The 25,180-nt window shown below is 48.2% G+C and overlaps 1 protein-coding gene across 2 annotated transcripts in view; it reads left to right on the top strand.

The window, feature by feature from the left end:
* ANKRD33B (ankyrin repeat domain 33B) overlaps positions 1-25,180 on the top strand; it is a 94,154-nt gene continuing 68,974 nt past the window's right edge. Inside the window, exon 1 of one of the 2 annotated variants that reach the window (XM_055246300.2) lies at positions 1-752. In XM_055246300.2, coding sequence (XP_055102275.1) covers positions 399-752 — 354 coding nt within the window. In that variant the 5' untranslated portion in view covers positions 1-398. The remainder of the gene's footprint in view (positions 753-25,180) is intronic. The other variant, XM_063619931.1, reaches the window with a different exon arrangement.

The following is a 25,180-nucleotide window of genomic DNA, read 5'->3' as shown; positions in this document are numbered from 1 at the left end:
TAGTGATTGCTTCTGCTTCTCTTGCGCCAGCTGTCCCCAGCTCTGGGGCAACGCTGCCAGGTGCTCCGTCCCCGCGGTCGAGAGAGCGCCTGCCTGGCTCTGAACTCTGGCCAGGACCGGGCCCCAGGGGAAGGCCCCGGGGAAGGCGTGTCCCCGCGCCCCGCCCCGCCCCGCCTTGGAAAGCCCCCGCGGTCCCGCCCACCCCAGGGGCTCGCTCAGCCTCCCGAGACTTTTTTCGTTGAGCGCAGCCGCCTGGTGCCGGTTTCCGCCGAGCTGGAGCGCGCGGGCCACGGCTTCTCTGGGGACGCAGAAGCGAGAAGCGGGGACCTCTGCGCGCGCCCCGCGTCCCGCTCTTCCTGCCCGCGCCCCGGCCCCCGGCCCGCGCCCCGGCCGCCGGCATGGTGCTGCTGGCCGGGACCGGGCCGGAGGGCGGCGGGGCGCGCTGCATGACCCCGCCACCGCCGTCCCCACCCCGGGGCGCGCAGGTCGAGGAGGACCCCGCTGACTACGAAGAGTTTGAGGACTTCTCGAGTCTGCCCGACACCCGCAGCATCGCCTCGGACGACTCTTTCTACCCTTTCGAGGACGAGGAGGAGCACGGCGTCGAGAGCGCGGAGAGCGTCCCGGAGGGCGTCCCGGAGGCGGCGACCCTCCTGCGCGCCGCCTGCGCCAACAACGTGGGGCTGCTGCGGACGCTGGTGCGGCGGGGAGTGAGCGTCGAGGAGGCGCAGGAGACTGACCGCAACGGCCGGGTAAGCGGGCGTCCCCATAGGATTTGAGCCCCCGCACTGTCCCCGCTCCCCTCCTCCCCACCACATCTCCGCGCCTCCCAAGTCCTGGCTCCGGACTGGTCCCTCGGTCACTCAGCCGCCGCCCGGAGCGCGGTGTGCGGGGTGACCTGGGTGGCCTCCCCGTCCCAGGCTGGGGGACGCGGTGCGGGGAGGGAGCAGTTTGCTCTGCCCAAGGTGGCAGCGCGGCAGGAAACGCCAGTCCGTCGTCCTCACCGCATCCCCTTCTCGTTTACTGGCCGCCGGGGACCTCCTGACTGAATTCGCGCTGGCGGCCCGCGCTGCAATCCAGGATTGGCTTCTTGCGGCCCGGTCCCCTCCTGACCGTTACCTTTCCCCAGGTGCCTGGCAGGGGACCATTCCTCCTTGCCTGCAGGAGACGGCCCCTCCTGCCCAGCCCCCCATTTGTCCCCTGGGCCCTTCGCGCCACCCTTGTCCCAACACGCTGGGGCGCACATCGGCCCCTCCAGCCGCAATGATTTGGAAGCAACAGTTTCTTCCCTCGCCGGGACAGCTTGGTCCCTTACCCCACCTCCGCTGAGCCTTGTGGCCCGCGCCGCGACCAGCCAACGTGATCTCTGACTGGTCTGTCCGTACGGTCACCTCCGCGAGCCAGTGCCAGGCGGGGCTTCCCAGAGGCAGGGCCTGGGGAGCGCCCCAGAGCCGCAGGCATCCACCCAGGTAGGGCAGGCGGCGTGGAGGCAGGCACAGGCTATCCGTTCGTTATGACCAGACTCAGAGAAAGCAAGAGATGTTTAGAAAAGAAAAGAAAAAAGTTGGCTTAAGAAGACCTGCGAAGGACTGGCTGGTGGAACACCTTCCACCAAGCAAAGCACTTAAAGGGAAAACTGCAGAGTGACCACGGTGGCCAAGTCCCCAATAGTCTGTGCTCAGTGGGCAAATGGCAGCGTTCTCACCTGATTTTTATATTCCCCAAGGTCCGTGGTATCTGCAGATGCAGCCTAGCACGAATGCAAATGCTTTTTGCTCAGGAGCCTGCAGCTGACAGAAAACATGTGCTTTGACTTGGGGACCCGAGTGACCTTGTGCCTTTGGTTTATTCTGCAGTGGGTGGGGCAGGTGGTTTGCCCTGACTGTGGTTTGGGCTGGGCTTAGGTGGATGAGAAGCCCTCGAATGTCACTTTCAGCTTGTACTACATTGCCCCCGTGATTCAATTACCTCCCACCGGGTCCCTCCCACAACACGTGGGAATTCAAGATGAGATTTGGTGGGGACACAGCCAAACCATATCACACAACATTTGCACTTGGAGGAAGGGTCTGTGCTTGTCATGCGTTAGACAGTGAGACCTGAGGTGGGGTCCCTGTAGGTAGCATCACCTGGAGCCCTGTAGTTCCTGCTGCCGTTCCCCTTGCAATGCCTCCTCCCCCAGCCCCGGCGACACATGCCCTGGCTGGCATGTGATTAGGGCGTGGAGCCCCACCCGAAGTCCTAGGGTCTGCTTCTCAAGTTCTACATTTGGTTTAACTGAGTTTTCAGGCCCAGATGTGTGTATCAGAAACCTTGCTTTCTGGAAGCCGGTATGGGGGCCAGCTTTAAAGGAAGCCTCACCAAGCTCATAAAGGAACAGGTGGGATGGGTCTCTCCCCCTGTCCTGGGCAACCTGGTGGTCTCCAGTGGGCTGGAATGGGCACAGGAGGGGCCTGGCTCGCCCGGTCCCCACTCTAGGGCACCACTGGGCTCAGCTTTATATAATGTTTCCTTTAGGGGCAAAACATAAATGTTTGAAAACAGCTGCATTGAAGAAAACTGACAGCAACGTAAACCATCCCTAGGGGCTCGAGCCTAACAGACTGAGTCTCCCGGCCACACAGCAGAGAGGCAGGGAGGCCGCAGCAGCTCTCTGCCTCAGTTTCCTCATCTGTAAAATAGGGATAACGGCAGCCTCTCCTCTTAGGATGTGAGCATAAAATGGCTTAGTGCCCACAAGGCTCTGAGAAGGCCTGGCCCCAGGCTTGTGTTTACCATCTTGTTTCTCATCTGCCTGTCTTCTCTTGGCTTGGAAAGAGCACCTTCCAGTTTTATTTTGTTTTGTTTTATTTTTTTGTCTTCTGCCAGGCAAGGCTTTTTCTCTCTCTGCTTTTCTTCCCCCTTGATTAAAGCAGAAGTGAAGACTTTGTTTCTCTGTGTCACGTAAAATAATGATGTAGGCCCGAACATAGCCTGCTAGCTTAGAGACCCCTAGATTCTTTCATCTTTGGATGAGACGGAGCAGGGCCTGTGTTCTGTGCTTTGGGGGGTCAGTGGGGGGAGCGAGGCAGGAGCCTCCATTCTTTTCATTAGCTTCTCAAGGCTGTTGATCAAACAGCCTCCATCTTCCTGAAAAACAGCTGAAAGAATCAAGTGTGGCAAAGCCTTGATGCCCTGCTGTGTGGTAAATGGAGTGTTTACCGCAGACCTACTAGGTGCTCCCGCTAGGTACTTTAGCAGACTCAAAACTGAATCTGGCAGTCCCTGCCTTTGAGAGTCCCAGCCTTTTAGCGAGAAGAACTTGCAGAGGAAGAGCGGCTAGCTAAGACCTAGGAAACTGGGAGATGGACTGCTTTTCACATGACGGTGTCCAGTCTCCCCGACGGCAGCATGGCTCACTCCCTCATTGCCTGCAGGCTCCTGGTTTAAGGGCACCTTCCCTAGGAGGCTTTTCTGTCTCCTCTTGTCCAAGCCTACAGAACCTAGAGCTGAGCAAGGGTAATGTAGGCATTCAGACATTTAGGGCTGAAATTATAAATAGGACGGTCATTTAGAGAGCAGGTGACGTTTGAGCGGAGACGGTATCTAGGGGAAAAAGGAGTTAGACGGAGGGAACAGTATGTGCAAAGACTGGGGTGGGAACCTCATTGGAGCCTGGTCTCCAAGCTTATCATGATTAGTGGCAGTGAAAACCTTAAAGAAGGCCCGGACAGCTTTGGTGCGGTGGAGGGGTAATTGCATTAATGACAGAATGACAGCTCACAGGTACAGCCCACAGCCGGCTTTCTAGGAGGAAATGATCTCTAAAGGCGTCTCAACTTTTCTGGGACATGCTTGTTGAGCTCTTCGTCTCTGGGCATTTAAGAAGGGAACTTTGCCTGAGCTGACAGGAATTCCATTTGGTCTGGGTAACTAAGGGTCAGATGTGTTTTGTTTAAGAAAATGCATTCTCTCCTGCCTCCTGAGATTGGTAGAATGTTGGATGTGGCTCAGCACACCATTTTCCTTCTAAAATATTTATTGCTCTAAAAGCATTGCATGATTTAATATGCAACATGTAAATATTTGTCAGATAATTGCCCAATAACATTCGAAGGTTGCTCCCAATGTCTTCTGGATTTATGGTTGTTTTGTTCCCCCTGACTTGAGGCAGTGAAAGCTGCCATAATTCTTTTTCTTAATTCTTCTCTTCCACTTACTATCACCTGAAGTTCACCTTTATGGCCTTGGCGGCTCTTGAGATGACAGTGAAAACACACAAAGTGTGTTGTTTTAATTGTTGCAGAAGGGCAGTTTAGATGTCAGACAGCTCTTGGACTTAATTAGGCCCAAATACGTGCTCAATTTAAAATACTGCACTCCTGTCTTGATGAGATTCTGCTTCTGCATGTTCGTGTTTGTTTGTTTTTGAGACTGAGTCTTGCTGTCACTCAGGCTGGAGTGCAGTGGCGCAATCTCTGCTCACTGCAACCTCCGCCTCCCGGGTTCAAGTGCATCTCCTGCCTCAACCTCCCAAGTACCTGGGATTACAGGCATGCGCCACCACGCCCGGCTAATTTTTGTATTTTTAGTAGAGACAGGGTTTCACCATGATGGCCAGGCTGGTCTCAAACTCCTGACTTCAAGCGATCCTCTTGCTTGGCCTCTCAAAGTTCTGGGATTACAGGTGTGAGCCACCGCGCCTGGCCTGCTTCTGCGTGTTTAAATTTCCAGGGTCTCTTGGTGATGTTTGCCAACGGCCCCTCCATTTTGTTAGGTCAGCAAAGCCCACATCACACCCAGTGCGGGTGTTTCCCTTTACTCTTGAGGTGCTTAAAATTACAACTTAATTTTCATAGATTTATAGCGATGATCAAGGCTTTATCTTGAAATGTACGTGAGAAAATTTTGTTTTTATTTATTTATTTTAATGCTTCAGAAAGATTTATAAGCTCCAGAATCACTTTTCCCCTAAAATGAGAATCCAGTTATTGCAACAGCCCTCCATTTTTACCGGCCCTCGGTGCTCATGGCATGCGTGTGCGCAGAAACGGGCTGACTAGCGTAGAAAGTGACTTCTCTGGTTCTTGTTAGTTACCGTAGAAAGTGAATTCTGGCCTCAGACCTCTGTATGCTTGTGGAGGGCCTGCAAGCACAAGCTTTGCTTTTTAGGAATGTATATTAGGCTGGGCATGGTGGCTCCTTCCTGTAATCCCAGCACTTTGGGACACTGAGGCAGGTAGATCACTTGACCCTAGGAATTTGAGAACAGCCTGGGCAACGTGGTGAAAGCCCGTCTCTAAAAAAATACAAAAATTAGCCAGGCATGGTGGTGGACGCCTGTAGTCCCAGCTACTAGGGAGGCTGAGGCAGGAGACTCGCTTGAGCCCAGGAGGCGGAGGTTGCAGTGAGTTGAGATTTCACCACTGCGCCCCAGGCTGGGCGACAGAACAAGACTCGTGTTTGAAAATAAATAAATAAATAAATAGAGGCATGTATGCTAGTGTTTTAGTTGCACCTCCAAATTCTGAACTGTGAGAAAGGGGGTGAGGAGGGCAAATTGAGCAGAATGCTAGACCGGGAGTCCGAGGGGCTGGAGTCAGAGGAGGTCTCAGCTGAAATGGGCTTGGCGATGGGTGGGCTGGCAGATGTCTGCCTCTTCCTCTTCTGCTGACTGTGGTGGGGAGCACTCTGAGTCTAGCAGCAGTAGAGAGGCCCATGTGTTTTTTGTTTGTTTGTTTTTGTTTTTTTTGTTTAGAGATGGAGTCTCGCTCTGTCACCCAGTCTAGAGTGCAGTGGCGTGATATCAGCTCACTGCAACCTCCGTCTCCCAGGTTCAAGTGATTCTCCTGACTCAGCCCCCTGACTAGCTGGGATTACAGGCATGCGCCACCACGCCTGACTAATTTTTATGTTTTTAGTAGAGACGGGGTTGCGCCATGTTGGCCAGGCTGGTCTCAAACTCCTGAGCTCAAGTGATCCACCCACCTCGGCCTCCCAAAGTGCTGCAATTGCAGGCATAAGCTACTGCACCCAGCCCCCATGTGTTTTTGATATAAGAGTGTCAGTCAAATGTGGCCACAATCATGCTGCTTAACGAATAGCTACAAAACCTCACAGGTGTTTACAACTGTAAATGTTTTGCTGGGGGTGGCCTGTCTCAGCTGATGGAGGCTGGATTTGCTCATTCGTCTGCATTCAGCTGGTGGTCAGCTGCGAATGGCAAGACCAAAACAGTCTTAACTGGGAGGACTCATCGCTGCTCCATTTGGTCTCTCATCCTCCAGCAGGCTGGCTCGGCTTGTTTTCCATGGCAGGGGCAGGGTTCCAGGGTATCCACAAGAGATGTGGATAAAGGGAGGGGAAGAATTGTAGCCATTTTTGCAGTCGGTTTGCCAGAATAAGGATGAGACTTTGATAGGGATTCGCTGATAAGCTCTCCCTCTGGGCCATCTCAAGCTGAACATGTGGTCTGCAGTGTGCTTCTAGCTTTTGAGCTGGGGCTGGGAGCTGTGGAGTCCCTGGAGGGGAGCTTGAGGTCTGAAGGAGTCAGTAGGTTTTGCCAGAGTTTTCTGGCTGATGCAGTGTGGCTGCTTTGTCAGATATTGCTTATTTTATTTTATATTATTTTGAGATAGAGTCTCACTCTGTTGCCCAGACTGGAGTACAGTGGCATAATCCTAGCTCACTGAGCCTTGACCTCCTGGGCAAGAATGAACCTCCCTCCTCAGCCTTCTGAGTGGCTGGGACTACAGGCGCACACCACCATGCCAGGCTAATTTTTATTTATTTTTTGTAGAGACAAGATCTTGCTATGTTGCCCAGCCTGGTCTCAAACTCCTGGCGTCAAGCGGTCCTCCTGCCTCGGCCTCCCAAGGTGCTGGGATTATAGGCATGAGCTACCATGCCTGGCCTCCTTTATTCTTTTTAATCAGGTTCTTTAACAACATGACTCAAATACCTTTTTTTTTTTTTTTTTTTTTTGTCAATTAGGACCCATTAAATAAGAGAAAATGGGCATTGAGTTTTTAAAAAAATTCCTTGATATAAATGTGTTTGTGTTTATAACATTGTAATTATTATTATTATTGGTCAGCTGCCAACCTGAAAACAAACAGAACAGGTAAAATAACCTACTTCAAGCCTGTACTTACAGTGCTGATTTCCCCCATAGTCTGTGACTTTGCCCCGATCTTCAGTGTGAAATGGAGAGAGGGCTCTGCTGCGTTTCGGTTTCTTGAGTACTTATTTTAAAATCTTATTTGTTTATTTGTTTATTTTTTTGAGATGGATCTCGCTCTGTTGCCCAGGTTGGAGTGCAGTGGTGCGATCTCGGCCCACTGCAACCTCCACCTCCCGGGTTCAAGCGATTGTCCTGCCTCAGCCTCCAGAGTAGCTGGGACTACAGGCATGCGTCACAATGCCCAGCTAAATTTTGAATTTGGAGTAGAGACGGAGTTTCACCATGTTGGCTAGGCTGGTCTCAAACTCCTGACCTCAGGTGATTCACCCACCTCAGCCTCCCAAAGAGCTGGGATTACAGGTGTGAGTCACTGCGCCTGGCCTCTTGAGTATTTATTTGAACCAACAGGTGTCCACACTGGGCTTGTGCCTGGACCCCAGAGTGTGCTTTTTGTTTCCTAGTCCTGATCTCCAGCTCTGATTTTTTTAAATTGAGGAAATATCCATCACCTCAAGGGGTTAATAGTTTTCTGAAATAAATTTAAAAAACAAAATTTGGATAAATTTAAACAACAATGACAAAGTTGAAAAAAATGTGAGTCCAGATTTCTAAGGTGTTTTGCACCAGGTAGTCTCCCAGAGATGGTGGTTCCCAGCTTGGACTGTACGTTAGAATCATCTGGAAAGGTCTATAAAACTCCAAGTGCCCAGGCCACATCTCAGAATTAAGTGAGAATCTGAGGGTGAGATAAGGCATCAGTATTTTCTTTTCTCTTTCTTTTTTTTTTTTTTTTTTGAGACGGAGTTTTGCTCTTATTGCCCAGGCTGGAGTGCAGTGGCGCAATCTCGGCTCACTGCAACCTCTGCCTCCCAGGTTCAAGTGATTCTCCTGCTTCAGCCTCCCAAGTAGCCGGGATTACAGGCACCTGCCACCACGCCTGGCTAATTTTTGTATTTTTAGTAGAGATGGGGTTTTACCATGTTGGCCAGGCTGGTCTCGAACTCCTGACCTCAGGTGATCTGCCCACCTCGGCCTCCCAAAGTGCTGGGATTACAGGCGTGAGCCACCGTGCCCGGGCAGGGCATCGGTATTTTCTAAAGCTCCCAGAGTCATTTCAATGTGCAGCCAACACTGACAACCACTGGTGCAGACTCTTGAACTCAAAGTGGGGTCCTGAGACCTGGAGCAGGGGGTTCCCTGCTGGGGAACTTGTTAGGAGTGCAGAATCCCAGCCCTCCCCACCAAGACCCGCTGAGTCAGGGCCTACTTTTCAACAAAACCTGCCAGGGGCTCTGGAGGCAATGGAGCCTTTGAGAAGCTTTAGCACAGAGCATCTCATTCTACCCTTGGAACCCTGTGATGTGGATGTGGGTGTCTGTGGTGAATGGATGAAGTTACAGGTTCAGGGAGGTGCCATAGGTGCTCCCGTGGTGGAGCCAGGAGGCAGTTCCAGTGCAGTCTGAGTCTGAAACTTACCATCCCCACAACACATGGCTTCACCTACTGCCCATGCCGCAGCATTAGTGTCAGGCAGCCCCATCTGGGCCTGTTCCCCGAGTGGACACTGGAATGCGACTTCTGTTTCCTTGTCTCAGAAAAAGTGTGCCACTATGAATGCACTTAACACCCTTCACTGGGCACCTCTGCTGAGCACAGGCTGACGTGCTTACACCTGCTTCTTCCTGGGCCTCCCTGTCTATGCCTCTCCCAGCTGGAACGTCCCTTGCCAGAAGTGTGGGTCCTAATTCAAGGGCCAGGTAAACATCCCAGAAACAGAGACCAGAGAGAAATGCTTCATTCTTCATTCCCATCCGATCAGATGCCCACTTCTGATCTGAGTTTCGTTAGACCTGACATAAATATGCCTCTGGAAGCATATGTCGTTATTTCTCTGTTTCTTCGAAATTGCTCTCAAATCCCACCACTCCAATCCAATCAGTTGCCACGAGCCAGCTGTGACATGGGATTTCACTTCTACCTCAATTTCTGTATCTCTGACTTAGTAGAAATAAGTAAAATCCACCTTCAACTGTCCTTTAAATTCAGGGACACCATTTAAAAATAATCTCTTCCAGCTGGGTGTGGTGGCTCACACCTGTAATCCCAGCACTTTGGGAGGGCTAGGTGGGCAGATCACGAGGTCAGGAAATGGAGACCATCCTGGCCAACACGGTGAAACCCCATCTTTACTAAAAATACAAAAAATTAGCTCGGTGTAGTGGCACACACCTGTAGTCCCAACTACTCGGGAGGCTGAGGCAGGAGAATCACTTGAACCTCAGAGGCAGAGGTTGCAGTGAGCTGAGATCACGCCACTGCACTCCAGCCTGGGCAACAGAGCGAGACTCTATCTCAAAAACAAACAAACAAAAAAACTCTTCCAGTTCTTTTATGGGCATACATATTGTATTAGTCTGTTTTCATACTGCTGTAAAGAAATAAAGAACTGCCTGGGACTGGGTAATTTATAAGAAAGAGGTTTAATTGACTCACAGTTCCGCATGGCTGGGAAGGCCCCAGGAAACTTACAATCATGGCAAAAGGCGAAGGGGAAGCAAGGCATGTATTACCACATGGCGGCATGAGAGAGAGAGAGTGAGGGGGGAAGTGCCACATTAAAACCATCAGATCTTGTGACAACTCACTATCGTGAGAACAGCAAGGGGGAATCTGCCCCCGTGATCCAATCACCTCCCACCAGGCCCCTCCTCTGACATGTGGGGGTTATAATTTGAGATGCGATTTGTGTGGGGACACAGGGAAACCATATCACATACTTAATGACGTCAAGGACTCCTGACACCCTACTTTATCTTAAACTCTGACATCACCAGATCTACAAACAGGTAAGAGCATCATACCCCTCCACTCCGCGTCACAACTAAAAGGGGCATCCTCTCAGTCATGCTTTTCACATCTGTGTGGCGCCGTCAACCACTTCCTTGCCCCGGGCTCCTTTACACATGCACAAACATGCGTGAGCATGTGTGTACACACACACACACACACACACACACACATATCATTCCACCGGCTGTCTAGAACACTTCCACCTTTTGTGAATGAAACATATTTTCTGTTTTCTTTGTTCGCATATTTTAATAACTTTTCTACATCCTTATTTCTTTCAATTAAAAGGATTTATGTATTCTTTTACATATGGAATTGTCTTGACTTAATTTGAAGAAGAATTTCACGTGGTTATGATTTAGAATTATTAGCCCAGTAGGCTGTAAAGCCAAGCTCAAGAAAATTCAAAAAAGTGGTGTCGTAAACACCATGTTCTCTGAATTTGGTTAATTTTTTTTTTTTCTAAATCTAACACAATTCTAAATACTCGTAGGTAAAAAGGGAGACCATGATGTAGATTAGAGCTGAAAAGTCATAAAAATATTACATATCAAAATTTGTAGGGAAAAGCAAAAGTCATATCTTGAAGGAAAATTATAGGTAGAATAAAACTAATGGAAGGAAATAATCAAATGAAAAGCACAAATTGATGAAACGATGAAGATTATATATCCAGGACAAAAGCTGATTCTCTGAAAGTAATAAAATAGATATTTTTGACAATAGCTGTCATCAAAAAGAGAAATAGCACAAATTTGAAAATACAAGATAACAGGTTATAGCAGTTAAAACAAAGATTAAAAAGAGATCCTGTAAGAATGTCATCCTATTAAATTTTAAAATTGGCCAGGTGCAGTGGCTCACGCCTGTAATCCCAGCACTTTGGGAAACTGAAGGAGGAGAGTTGCTTAAGGCCAGGTGCTCAAGACTAGCGTGGGCGACATAGCAAGACTTTGTCTCTACAAAAAAAAAAAAAAAAAAAATTAAAAATTAGTCGGGTGTGGTGGCACATGCCTGTTGTCTTAGCTACTGGGAAGGCTGAGGTGGGAGGATCACTTGAGCCCAGGAATTCAAGGCTGCAGGATGAGCTAGGATGGTGCCACTGCACTCAGCCTGGATGACACAATGAAACCCTGTTTCCAAGAAAAAAACAATTCTCACTTAAGAGTCTTGCTGGCGGGCCGGGCGCGGTGGCTCACACCTGTAATCCCAGCACTTTGGGAGGCCGAGGTGGGCGGATCATGAGGTCAGGAGATCGAGACCATCCTGGCCAACATGCTGAAACCCCATCTCTACTAAAAATACAAAAATTAGCTGGGCATGGTGGTGTGCACTTGCAGTCCCAGCTACGCGGGAGGCTGAGGCAGGGCAGGAAAATTGCTTGAACCAGGGTGGCGGAGGTTGCAGTGAGCCGAGATCGCGCCATTGCACTCCAGCCTGGCAACAGAGCGAGACTCCATCTCAAAAAAAAAAAAAAAAAAAAGAGTCTCACTGTATTTATTACTCCTTCCCCGTAGTCCTAATTATATGCCATTGTTGGGCCTTACCGTTATGAATAAGTAAACAGGGCCTGGCAAACAGAACCAGTTTTCTGTCCTTTAGAGCTAGGGCTAAGGGTAAATGTGGTGGGCAGAGTCCCCTATTTCAGTTGGAGAGCTTTCTGTGGGTTCCCAGAGCATGGCTAACACCACCTCCAGAGACCTTCTGCTGCACATTCAAGCACTTCTAGGCTACTCTGCTTCCCTTCACAGGGACACTGACTTACCTTTGCTGGTTTAAAAATAAAGGAAGGCCAGGGAGTTACAGGGAGTGAAAAGAGCCAGTCTCAGAAGATTATATGCTGTATACTTCCATTGACTTCACAGTCTTGAAATAATGCCGTTGTGGAGGTGGAGAACTGATCAGAGGCTGCTGGGGCCGAGGGTGGGGAGGGGAGAAGTGTTACCATAAAGGGGTAGCTGGAGGGGGCCTTTCAGTGCTGGAACCTTTCTGCACCTTGATTGTGGTGGTTACAGGAAGCTATGTGGGGGTTAAAATTGCACAGACAGATGTATACACACACACACACACAGACACACACACACGATTGTGTGCATACAGGTGCAATCTGAATAAGCTGCGTGGATTCCAGCAGTGTCAAGTTCGTGGCATTGTTATTGTATGGTAGTTGTGGAAGATGCTACCTTTGGGGAGGACAGGTGAAGGGTACAAGTTCTTGGGCTGCAACTATTTCAGAATAAAAAGTTGAATGAGCGTGAAAGGCTGCACGCATGACCTTTTTTCTGTAGCCTTGTTTCCATGAATCGATCGAATTTTGGATATGAAAGCAGGGTCAGACCTAGTTATTAATAGGTGGGAAGAGGACTCACTGGAAATATTGGGCAACAGAACCTGGCTACCTTCACTGTGGTTCATGGGCCAGCAGCGTTGGCATCGCCTGGGAGCTTCTACCAAATGCAGGATCTCAGGCCCCTGAGAATCTGCATTTTAAGGTCCTGAGATGATTTGCACATACATTTAAGTTTCAGGAGCTCTAGAACTTTTCTTACAGTAGAAATCCAGTTTGTTGGTTACATGATCCTGGACAAGTCCCATGATCTTTTGATCTTAGTTTCCTTTAGATCCCCATCTAGAAACTGGGAGGCTTACTATGAAGATAATAACACCTCCTAGAGGTTCTAGGCAGAATTAACGAGTAAGTTATAGAGAACTTGTGCTGTAATAGACACTCAGTAAAGTGTCTTATATAAGAACTTATGCCGTAATAGACACTCAGTAAACAGAGCTGTTGTTTCTATGGGCGAATGAATCTCCAGATGGTTTTCCAGTACTGCTAGTTCCATTTTAGCCAAGGGGAAAAGAGGAAGCAAATTGAATGTTTAACCAAAGAGGAGTAGTTAAGAAAATAGCACGTCCACATGGTGAGGCCTCTTTTGTAACTGTTAAAAGTGGCAGCCAGTGCCATGGGGAGAAGCCCAGAAGAGAGCAGAGGAGGGTGCTGGTGCTTCTGGTGCATCTTGTGGGCACCTCGGATGACGCGAGGGTGGAGCCTGAGACGCTGGCCCAGGAAATGGAACAGAAGCCTATTGTGGGTGGGAGGAGAATCGGAAGCGGCAGAAGGAGAGCTTTTCAAGAAGGGGGAGGAAGCTGGTGTCAGGGATGGTCACAAACCTTTCCTTCTTTCTTTTCCCTTCCCTTTCCCCTTCCCCTTCCCCCTTCCCTTTTCTTTTCTTTTTTGAGATGGAGTTTCGCTCTTGTTGCCCAGGCTGGAGTGCAATGGCACAATCTTGGCTCACTGCAACATTTGCCTCCTGGGCTCAAGCAATTCTCCTGCCTCAGCCTCCCAAGTAGCTGGGATTACAGGTGCGCACCACCACCCCTGGCTAATTTTTGTATTTTTAGTAGAGACGGGGTTTCACCATGTTGGCCAGGCATGTCTCGAACTCCTGACCTCAAGTGATCCACCTACCTCAGTCTACCATAGTGCTGGGATTACAGGCGTGAGCCACTGTGCCCGGCTGCCTTTCTCTTTTCTTCAGCATTTCCCTTGAGTACCAGTTACTGCAAAGACCCATCCTGGGTCTTGCAGGGACTGATTCTGTCCGATGTTGGGCTATGCACTGGCAGCTGTGGTGGATTCCCGGGTTCTCCCCACATCTGCTTCCCTTTAACGCTGTCAAGGCAGCCATCCAAAGGGCCTGGCCCTTTCCATGTGTAGCGGGAGGGTCAGTCTGTATCGTTTCCTTCTAGACCTTGCAGCTTTTGTATTTTAAAACTCCAGAGACAATAGTCATCTCCTAAAAATAGCAGCAGTGACATAACTCCACAGTCAGTTTTGCTGGCACTGGGAATTCAGCTTTTGTCTCTGGTGTTAGATAATGGGCAGGTTTCTAGGAAATGAATTCCATGTACAGTACAGCCAGGTCCAGTTGACCTCACTGGAGACCTTGAACCCAGCTTGCTGCACCATGGGGTCCTTTAGTCAGCTCCCTGCTGACCTCCATGCCTTGGAGGGTCCAGGTCTTTGGGGGATGTGTTTCCTTGGGAGTACAAAGGCCCTAGACACTTAAGAGTCGCGTTTTAGGAAGCTGGCACAGCCTGTGATGGGCCCTCAGGAGTGGGGAAAGGGGCAGTGCCTTGTCACCTATATGTCCTCTGTTGAAGAGTGAACTGCACCAGGCATCTCTGAGGCTCTTTCGCACACTGTGATGGGTGGAAGGCCACTTTCAGCTGCAAGTACAGGCCCTGTGGGTGATCAGCTCATTCTAGTTTGCCTGGGACTTTCCAGTTTTTTGTTTTTAGCACTGAAAATCCTGCATCCTGGGCAACCCCTCTGTCCCCAGGAAACTGGGATGGTTAGTCACCCTGCCTATGAACAAGGCCACCCTTAGGTTGAGGCTGCACACGGAGTGCTGCCTAAGAGAAGCTGAAGGACCCACCAACTGCAGAATTTCTCCTTTAGCACTATCTGGCCCCTGACTTTGGAGGAAAGCAGCGTGTTAAGTTACATTATCTGGAAGGAAGCACTGGACTAAACTTAGTCCCTTATACTGGGTTCTTTTATCACACAAGAAAGCCATCACCCAGCCAGGGGCAGGGCCCGCACGGGGACACAGGACAGATAGATCTTCTTGGGGGGATTTTGGGAGATAGGACAGCCTTTGATCAGAGAGGGCCCATGGGGTGGAGGGTGGGGCTGGATTGGAGTTGGGGAAACGTAGATTAAAACATTTCTTGAAAAAATTCAGTTACTTAAGATATGCTAGAGAGGCTACGGTCAATTTCTTTTTAATAGAAATAATCAGTTTTAAATTTTATCAAGTATAAACAAATCTGAACCATTGGGTTTATGAGGTACAAGTGTATTGACTTAATTTTGAAAAACCCCAAACCTATCTCATTTTTTAGAGATAGTGACTTACAGTGACTCTACTAATAATTTTATTGGGTCTAATAATACTTAGTAGATACTCTTGGCTGGGTGCAGTGGCTCATGCCTGTAATCCCCCAGCGCTTTGAGGGACTGAGGTGGGTGGATTGCCTGAGCCCAGGAGTTCAATACCAGCCTGGGCAACATGGTGAAACCCCATCTCTACAAAAAAATACAAAAGTTTTCTGGTCATGGTGGCATGCACCTGTAATCCCAGCCACACAGGAGGCTGAGGTTGGAGAATCACCTGAGCCCAGGAAGTCAAGGCTGCAGTGAGCCGTGATCGCGCCACTGCACTCTAGTCTGGGCAAGGGAAGTGATACTGTGTCTCAAAAAAGAAAAAAAAAAAAAAGATACTGTCTCCTTTTTTTTTTTATTCTCTAGTTTTAATCTGGTAGAGGGACCTTGAAAATACTTAAATACTCATATCACTCTTATGGATTGGTTTGGGTGTGTGAGTTCTAACATAGACAGGAAGGCTATTTTTCCTATCAATAACATCCAAGAAGCCTGCTAAGTAATGGTTTTTTTTTGGAAAAACCATTTGGAAAAGAATAGATTTTCCTGAACTTTGTTAAAACACAAATCAGGTGCTGAAGGGATAATTTTGAAATTCTGTATTTTGAATGTCTTTCCACTTGCAGAAGAGGTATGTAGTTTTTAAAATTTCTGAATAGAACTACTTGTGCATGACTTTGAAAAAGTCACTTTCACTCAAAAAATACCAGGTTCTTTACCTGGAAAATTAATCGATGCACATATAGATGATCTCTAGCTCTAAAAATCGATGGAATTCTATCTTATGATTAAAACAATTAAATGAGTAGAATTAAATGATTAAAATAAAGTAGTCACGGGATGACTAGGAACAGAAATTTTTTTTTTTAAAGAAACCTAGCGAAAAAGGTCAAAGTAATGGGAAATCCCCAAAAAGCATAATAAAAGGAAGCAATTTGAAAGTGAAGAAAAAGGAACCTTTTAAATAACAGCTGTATTGATACAGAATTCACATACCATACAATTCAGCCGTTTAATGTCTACAGTGGTTTTTAGCATATTCACAGTTTTGTGCAGTTATCCCCACAGTTAATTTCAGAGCATTTTCATCAATTCAGAAAGAACCGCATACCTCTTAGCTTTTACCCTCTATTCCCCACCCCCTCCAGCCCTAAGCAACCATTAATCTACTCTGTGTGCCTGTTTACGTGATTTGTGGGAGAATTTTTATGAAAGGACCAGATCCTTGTAATTTTATGTCACCCTATATTGACATTTTCCTCAACAAGAGAGTAGGGCATTCACTCCACCACCAGGAGTGGCTGCCACATGCAAGACATATGTGGGTTCTACCTGCAAGTGTCTCACCATAAATTACCTGTCAATTACAGTGGAGGATGAGGGGCTGAGTCTTTTAAAGTATGCAAAGCCGTAAGTCTGACTCATTCTGTGTTGAGCGTTGGGCCACGTTGTCTGCTCATTCATCTCTGGTTGGTTTGCTGACCTGTGGCTGCAGAGGTCCTCTGAGTGTGGTCCCCACCTAGCCTCACTTGGGACCTCACCCTAGACCCCTTGCTGGGGCAGGGTCAGCACTCAGTGTTGAGCAAACCCTCCAGTGGATTCTGTTGCCTGCTCACGCTTGAGCACCATGGATGGACTGCTTTCAGGACATCGTCTATTTTGATGTTTGTTGCCCCCCACCCCCAGCCCCACCCTGCCACCCTTCAGGTTTTCTCTCTCCCGCTTTCTTTTCTGAAGAGAAGGTTGCGATCGGTTTCTCTGGGTCTTGTCTGTTCCCTCTCACTCCTTTCTTTTCTTGGTCCTGCCTCCGGTTTGGGGTGGGGGCAGCTCTGTGGAGAGTAGGCCAGTTGGCTTTTCCCCTGGTGGGGCATCCAGGGGTGGGGCTTGGGAGGGACTCGGGAGTGGACAGACGTTGACAGACATCTGCTTTTGCCAGTGGCTTTGGTCCGGACTTCAGGGGCCTCCTCCCACTGCCTCCTGCATCCTTCCCTCTCTGCTGGTTCTTTCCCTCCTTTTTATGAACATATCTAGATCCCTCCTGTCATAAAAACAAAACCAACCCAACACCCCAAACTCAACTTGGCAGTGGGTTGGACTCTGGCACGTCCTCTAAGTCTTCTGCTTCCCAAGGCCAAAGGGCTGCCAGTCGGTGGGTCCCATGTCCTCGTCCTGCCTCCAGCCTTGGGGTGGGCTGGTTCTGCCCCTGCCAGCCCAGGGCTTCTGCCTTCTTAGGCTGCTTCTCCGCAGCGTGTGTTGGCTTTATTGGTGGGCGTCATGAAAGCATCCATGCCTGGGGCCTGGCCCCACCCCTTGAGTCCTGATTTCTTTCCCATCCCACCCACTGAGACTTCTCGTGACCTTGGCAGGGCTGCCTCCTCCTCCCCCAGCGTTTTGGGCACTATTGTCAGAATTGGAACATGACGACAAACCAGCTTTGGGGGCTGGGATGCCAGAGCAGAGTCTCAGATTCCCTTGGCCTCCTGCCTCTCAGCCAGGTGTCCTGGGTGTGAGCAGCCTGTTCGAGGTGCACAGTGGTCTGGCCCTCTGGGCTCGCCAACACTGTGGCTCCTAGGAACTGCTCTGTGTCTGGGATCTTCTACCCTGGATCCGGGAGCCTCTTTTTGCTTTTTGCTTCTTTACACTGCTCATTTTTGGTCTCCCCTGGATGGTCTGGTTTCCCTTCCTTTGTTCCATGAGGCACTTTTCACGGGCTGGCCTTTTTACTCCCTGTCATGATTAGATTTATGAGTCAGCTGGGCAAGGCCACAGTACCCAGGTATTCAGTCAAACACTGGTTTAGGTGTTCCTGTGCAAGTATTTTGTAGCTATGGTTAACATCTATAATTAGTTGACTTTAAGTCAAGGAGATGACTCTATATAATTTGGGTGGACCTCATCCAATCAGTTGAACAAAAACTGAGGTTTCCTGGAGGAGAATAAATTCTGCCTCAAAGCTGCAGCCTCAAATCCTGAGTTTCCAGCCTGCCTGCCTGTGCTGAAGATTTTGGACTTGCCAGCCCCCACAATCCCATGAGCCAATTTCTTAAAATAAATCTCTTTATGTCTGTATCTCCTCTGATTCTGTCTCTCTGGAGAGCCCTTACTGATGCATTCCCATAGGAACATTGTCTGCTGGCAGAGCCTCCTCAGGCTCACGCAGCTGGTGCCAGCTCTCAGCCCTGGACCACTTTCCTAAGAGTCATGTGTGCATTCAGCCTCATGTGCAGAGTTCCTCCTGCCGGTCTTTCCCCAGCATCTCCTTCTTAATATATTCCTTTTGCTTCCGGGGACAGCTTCCTGGGCATACAGCCTGTGCAGTTCACAGGCCTGTGCTTAAAAGGGCCCTATGTCTGATGTAACACTCTGCTGTTACTGTTTTAAATTCTTAATGGTTTTGAACCAAGGCCTGCATTTTCATTTTGTACTGGGGCTGCAAAGTACGGAGCTGGTCCTGGCTGTCCCTGCATTTCTGGCTGCCCATGTTTACAATCCTAGAGTCAGCCCAGCCTTCCTCGTCTCCTGTATCCAGTCACTTCCCAAGCAGCGGGGGATGTCCACCATGATGGTCTCCCACGTTTCATTAGGGTCTCACTTAAACAAGTGCTATAACCCCCTGCCCTGGAGTCTCTCACCAGTCTGTTCTGCTGCCACGTGTAGATTTATCTTCATGTATGTGGCTTTTTTATTTTCTTTTTTATAGCAGCATCGTCTTTGGAAAGTCTCCCTGCAGGGCTCCTCCCAACAGTTCTCCAGATGCTTCCCTCTGTGTCACAGAAGCCAGGTGACTTGCTGTCCCCCCCAGCTGTGCACTGTGCCTCCTGCTCCCTGATCTGCCATGGTGGATCCTTGTTCCCCATGGACCACACACCTGTCCCTCCTTTGACTGCAAGGCCACTCAGAGGTCCCCTCCCATGGACTTCCTGTGGGCCCCTTTGCTGCATGGCTTCCCCGACTTTGGACCCTCATCGCAGTTCGCAACTTGGTATAGATGCCTTTCATTCTGCGCTGTTTTATACTGATTGGTGGGTATTTTCTCTTGAAGCTTGGTCAGCTCCATGAGGGAGATGCTTAACCTCATTCGGTTTCTGCCCTGTGCAGTCTGGCAGTCGGTTGCACATGGTTGGTGGATGATTGTCGCTGCTTTTTTTTTTTTTTCTTTTTTCTTTTTTTTTGAGATGGAGTCTTGCTCTGTTGCCCAGGCTGGAGTGCAGTGGGGCAATCTCAGCTAACTGCAGCCTCCACCTCCAGGGTTCAAGTGATTCTCCTGCGTCAGCCTCCCGAGCAGCTGGGACTACAGGTGTATGCTACCACGCCTGGGTAATTTTTTTGTATTGTTAGTAGAGACAAGGTTTCCCCATGTTGGCCAGGCTGGTCTTGAACTCCTGACCTCAGATGATCCTCCTGCCCCGGGCCTCCCAAAGTGCTGGGATTACAGGCGCGAGCCACCGCGCCCGGCCTATCCCTGCTTTTTGAACATGATTCAAGTACTGTGCCCTGTTGCCAGTTACATACACTATTTTGAAAATTCTTAAAAATAGGGTAGGTCTCAGCACTGTGGACATTTCAGTTCCAATAATGCTTTGCTCTGGGAACCCGTCCTGTGCATGGCAAGGTGCTGAGTAGCATCCCTGGCCCCTGCCCACTGGATGCCAGCACCAGTGCCTTCCCCTCTGTGACAACCAAAGTCTCCAGACATTGCCAGTTTCCCCTGTTGAAGTCACTGGAATAGGGATAGAGAATGAAGGGAGTAAGGTTGTTGGAGTTGTGAACCTGGGCGCCTTCTTACCTGGAAGGATCTGTGGTATTTGGCATGCCTTGCGGCTCTCTCCTGCCTCTTCCTCACCAAGAGTTTTGTCAGGTGTTTTTTACAGTTAAAGAATTTATGTACTTTGGTAGGAAAATTGTGTTTACCACCCCCTCGAACAGGCGGTCCTATTCTGTAAGATGGAAAATACCTATAATTAGAATTCCTGGCTCTGTAAATGCTTCTCTCTTTGTTATTTGGAGTTTTTGTTGTTGTTTGAATCTTAACATTTGACTGTATTTTCCTCTTGGAGTTGTAATAAGACAAGGGAGCTTTTAAAAGTGTAATCTGAGGAGATTAGCCCCAGGAGGCATGAAATGTCCGTCCGAAGATCACAGTCGGTCTTTCAAGGACATCCTGCCACGTTTATCCAGTGTCCAGCGTGAGCAGCCTAGAAGACGAGTGTTGGCAGCTGCCACCTGCCCGGTGAAAATGTAATTGACAGGAAGTTAATGAGGGGCCAGAGATGACTGTTTTATGCCTAACAGAACTGCATGACACGTGTTTTACCAAGAAATCATGCATTTGGCTTTGATTTTCAAAGTGATTTTTATGAACTAATAACACTTCAAGCAGGCACTTTCTCTGTTGGAATTCTCCCTTTAAAAAGAACTGTCAGCTGGGGGCGGTGGCTTATGCGTGTAATCCCAGAAATTTGGGAGGCTGAAGTGGGCTGATCACTTGAGCTTGGGAGTTCAAGACCAGTCTGGGCAACATAGTGAGACCCTGTCTCTACAAAAAATGCAAAAATTAGCCAGATGTGGTGGTACATGCCTATAGTCCCAGCTACTTTGGAGGCTGAGGCAGGAGGATCACTTGAGCCTGAAAGTTGAAGCTACAGTGAGCCATGATCATGCCACTGCATTCCAGCCTGGGAGACAGAGCAAGACCCTGTCTCAAAAAAAATAAAAAGAAAAAAAAGAAATTTCACAAAACAATTTGCATTAAATAAGCCTCTTGATTCAACATGAAGTTGCCTCTTTTTCAGTTTAATGTATTCATTTATTTAGCAAATATTTATTGGACGGGGTACCTGTGCCAGGCACTGTTCTAGGGGACAGAATGCCACACAGAAATGAAGATTGCTGCTGAAGTGGAGCTTACGTGATTTTGGGGGAGAGAAACAATAACAAGCTCAGATACATGCACCCCTTCTCAGGAGAGGGAACAAGTGCTCACGAAATTCGATAAAGCAGGCAGGGAAAGGGTTTCGCAGCACTGGGCTGTGCCAAAAATTTCCCTCCTCACTGAGGAAGGAACCTTTGAGTAAAGTCCTGGAAGGAGGTGAAAGTCTTGCTGTTTGGAGGTCTAGGAAAGAGCCTTCCAGGCTGGTGGAGCAGGTGGTAGAGCCTGGAATGTTCTAGAAGAGCCTGGAGGCCAGAGGGGCTAGAGCAGAGCACCGTGGGGAGAGGGCAGGAGATGAGGTCAGAAGCAACCAATGCTTAACTCACAAAGGGAAGGACATACTCGGGTAAGGAGAGCTGGAAGGGATGGGAGAAGACCCAACTCCAGTGGTAAGTGAGAGCTTTGCTAGCGTCTTGTTGAAGTTTGGTCCTCTTTCAAGTGGACAAAGTCTTCCAGGGCAGATCTTCTTAGGCTCTGGTTGTGGTGAGCTCATCTCTCATATTGTGCTTAATTAGATCAATGCCTTTTCAGTGTTTGTTTAAATCAACAAGTATTTTCCTGGATGCATACAGAGCTGGAACCTGAGATCCCCTAAACATTGTCCTTGATGGACAAATCCATATTTGGGATGCTGATCTGTGGTCCTTAGCTTAGGCATTTTAGGTCTGACTTCGAGTCTCCGCAGTCATTTCCATTTGACAAAGGGAGTTTAAGCATGTGATTAGATGGGGTCTGTGGAGTGTGTGGCTTTGCTTGTTCTAGGGAAAAGAAACGCACTGAGAAACATCTGGAATTACAAAGCACTTCCTGGGTGTTTGTGGCTTCCTCTGTCAACCTGGAGATATGGCTGCCCAAAGGCCTATGTGGCTAACAGGTGTGCTGGAGATGTCTGGGTTGTAGCCTTGCTGGGCGCCCTCATGAAAGACGATGCCCTGGGCCCAGGTGTTTGATGGGTTACCATGCTGGGTGAGGGCGCTGTGCCAAAGGCATAAAGCATGGGGTCATGGGGTCATGGCCTCATGGCCATGGGGTCATGCATAAAGCAGAGCTGTGGATCTAGGGTCTGACAGATGGGACTCACCGCAGGGCCCCTCCTCTCTGTCCTCACCTGAAGCAGATGCATCCATCAGTCCTTGGCCCATCCCAGAGTTTTGGTGATGGCTTCTCCGTGCCAGGCTTTCCGCAGGAGACTGGAGGCCAAGACAAGTACAAGCCACGGGGCTCTATCCTCGAGGACCCAACAGGCGACAACACAGGCTATGGTGAAGACCCCGAATTCTATGTTCTTGTGGGTCTTGGGAGTTTCTCTGTTGTCTCTGCTCGATGCCAGTTGCGTAGCATTCCTTCCTTCCATTATGTAACACCGAGAAATACAGTCATTGTTCAGGACACGTGAGGAATTTGTTCCAGGACTCCCCCACCTATACGCAAATCTGCATATACTCAAGTCCCACAATCCGCTTTGTGGAGCCCCTGTATACAGAGTCGGCCCTCTGTAGGTGGATTTCACTTCCCATGATTTGGTTGAAAAAAATCTACCTGTAAGTGTACTCTGACAGTTCAAGAGTTGTTTAAGGTTCAACTGTAACACAGCCCTATATGAAGAAGAAAGAAAGGGCTGGTGTTGGTGCCACAGCCAGTGGCTCTTTACTTGATTGGAAGTTCTTGTTTAGACCTGATACACCGTGAGAATACGACGTGCATTGGGTTCTTGTAACTTGGTGTGTGTGTGTGTATACTGCTTTCTTCTCTTTATTTTCCATACATTTTATAAGAGGACATTTAGACCAACAAACACTTCTCATCTTCAGTCTTTTAGTGCTGAATAAGTTTTGCTGTGTGGCATCTTAATGCACAATTTAGGAAATTGCTCTTGGTATCTTGCAGTCACAGCCAGATTCAATTGGTGAAGGATCTTTCCAGTGCAAACATGGCCTTTTCCAATACATTTACATATCCCGGGACATTACTCATTTGTTTCCTGGCTTTTAACAGCACTGCAGATATGGGCCTTTTCCGATACATTTACATAGACCAGGACATTATTCATGTGTTGCCAGGCTTTTAAATCAACAGCAGTATTTGCTTAGCTAAGAAGTTGGGAGAATCTTTAGCCTGCTGAATTTAAAAAAGCAATGAAGTTGGGGGTATGTGAAGTTTTCATTGTGGGGAGAGTGTTTCCGATTTTAGTGATTTTATTTATTATTTATTTATTTATTTATTTATTTTGAGATGGAGTCTCGCTCTGTCGCCCAGGCTGGAATGCAGTGGTGTGATCTCGGCTCACTGCAACCTCTGTCTCCTGGGTTCAAGCAATTCTCCCACCTCAGCCTCCCAAGTAGCTGGGATTACAGATGCCCGCCACCATGCCTGGCTGATTTTTGTATTTTTAGTAGAGATGGGGTTTCACCATGCTGGCCAGGTTGATCTCGAACTCCTGACCTGAAGTGATCTGCCTGGCTAATTTTTGTATTTTTAGTAATGACGGGGTTTCACCGTGTTGGCCAGACATGTCTTGAACTCCTGACCTCAAGTGATCCGCCTGCCTCAGCTTCCCAAAGTGCTGGGATTACAGACGTGAACCACCACACCTGGCCAGATTTTGGTGATGTTAAAGATGTTTCTGAGTAGAGTTACTTTATTTTCACTGTGAACGATCACATTCACAACATGCTCCTTATTCTTTTACTAGGACAACATTGAATAGTAATATTTATTAGGTATTTTATTATTATTCTGATACAATTTCTTTTTTGGTGTGGAAAATGAAAAAAAAAATGAAGTACAAAGAAAAAAACAAAAACCAGTCACTGTATTCTCAATACCTGGAGCTAATGATAGTGAATAGTTTGGTGTTCTTTTCTGACGTGTGCTGTGAAATATACATGCTCTGTCTGATTAGCTATCTGTAAAGTTATCTATCTATAAATAAAGATAAACAAATAAAGCTTTAACACAGCTTTATTTGTTATATAAGCTATATATAGTTAGGGGTAGGATTAGACTTCCCTCCCCATAGCATCACACTTGGCCATGTCACTTGCTCTGGCCAATTCAGTGAGAAGTGACTTGTGTAACTTTTGGCCAGAAGTTTTAAAATCCAGCATATGATTTGCCATATCCTTTTTCCCCTCTTCCAGGCAACCCACAGTTTTCCAGGTAGAGTTTTCTCCATTAGCCTGAGTCCTGGAAGGGAAAACAATGTGGAAAAAAGCTGCATGCCAACCACGTGGCATGAGCAGGAAGCAGATGTTTGTTGTACGCCATTGGGATGTGGAGATTGCTTGTTCCGCTGCACAGTCTAACTCACCCTGAGTGCATATTAGCTAGTGGCCCCCTAGAGAGAGTGAACTTGCTTATTATCATCACTTATGCATATGAATACTGCCTCAGCGTCCATCTGCCTGTCCTGTTCCTGGCTTGTCACCCTTGACTAACATATTTTGAGGCAGTCATCACGCAGCTCCTGTTTTCATGTTCTGGGTAGATAAGACCCCATACCCTGAGCTGCTTGACCACATTACTTCTGCTTTAAGCCTAGGGAACCTGATAAGGTAACCCCCGAGTTCCTGTGCTGAGTCTCATGCTTCCTTCAAATGAACTAATCCAACCGTGCTGTGGGAAACCCACCTAGGTAACTCCATAAAGGATCCGACCCACAGGCCCCTCCATTTCTCTCTTGTTCCTCACCTGCTGGTCGAAGGAGCAGGTCCTGGATGGCCCCTCCCCTCTTCTCTTTGGTCTTGCCAGGGGTGCTGTCCTCTTCTTTCCAGACCTGTGAGTAGTAAACTTGATTCATTTTCCAGTCTGAGTGTCCCTCACTGTGCTGCACCTGACTACACCAAGCCTCACCACCTCACTTAACATCACAGCACTTAAGCTTACTAGCAAGTTAAGGGAGTACATTTCCTTCTACACTTTTGCCAACACCAATTAATTTGACTCTTTTTACTCTTTTCCAACTTGTCAAAAAATGATACCTCACTTTTATTTGTGCATTTTTGTTGATTAGTGAGGCTGAGACATATTTCATATCACATGTTTAGTAGCCCTTTGTATTTCTTTCTTTGAACTACTTTACCAATTCCTTTGTCAATTTTTTGATTAGTCTTTCTCATCTTCTTGAGGTCTAAGGATTTTTTTACATATGCTAAAGTTATTATATTCTGCCTTCTTTTTCTAATTTGTCATTTAAAAAATCCTGTTTGGGGTTTATAGAGTTTCCTGAATATGTGTCTTGATACCTCTTGTCAGTTTTGGAAAATTCTCTGCCATTATCTTGTCAAATATT

Source organism: Symphalangus syndactylus, chromosome 16 (genome assembly GCF_028878055.3).
Source record: "Symphalangus syndactylus isolate Jambi chromosome 16, NHGRI_mSymSyn1-v2.1_pri, whole genome shotgun sequence".
NCBI classification, from domain to species: Eukaryota; Metazoa; Chordata; class Mammalia; order Primates; family Hylobatidae; genus Symphalangus; species Symphalangus syndactylus.
Note: the sequence above shows the minus strand (reverse complement) of the source record. Positions and strands in the feature narration are given on the sequence as shown.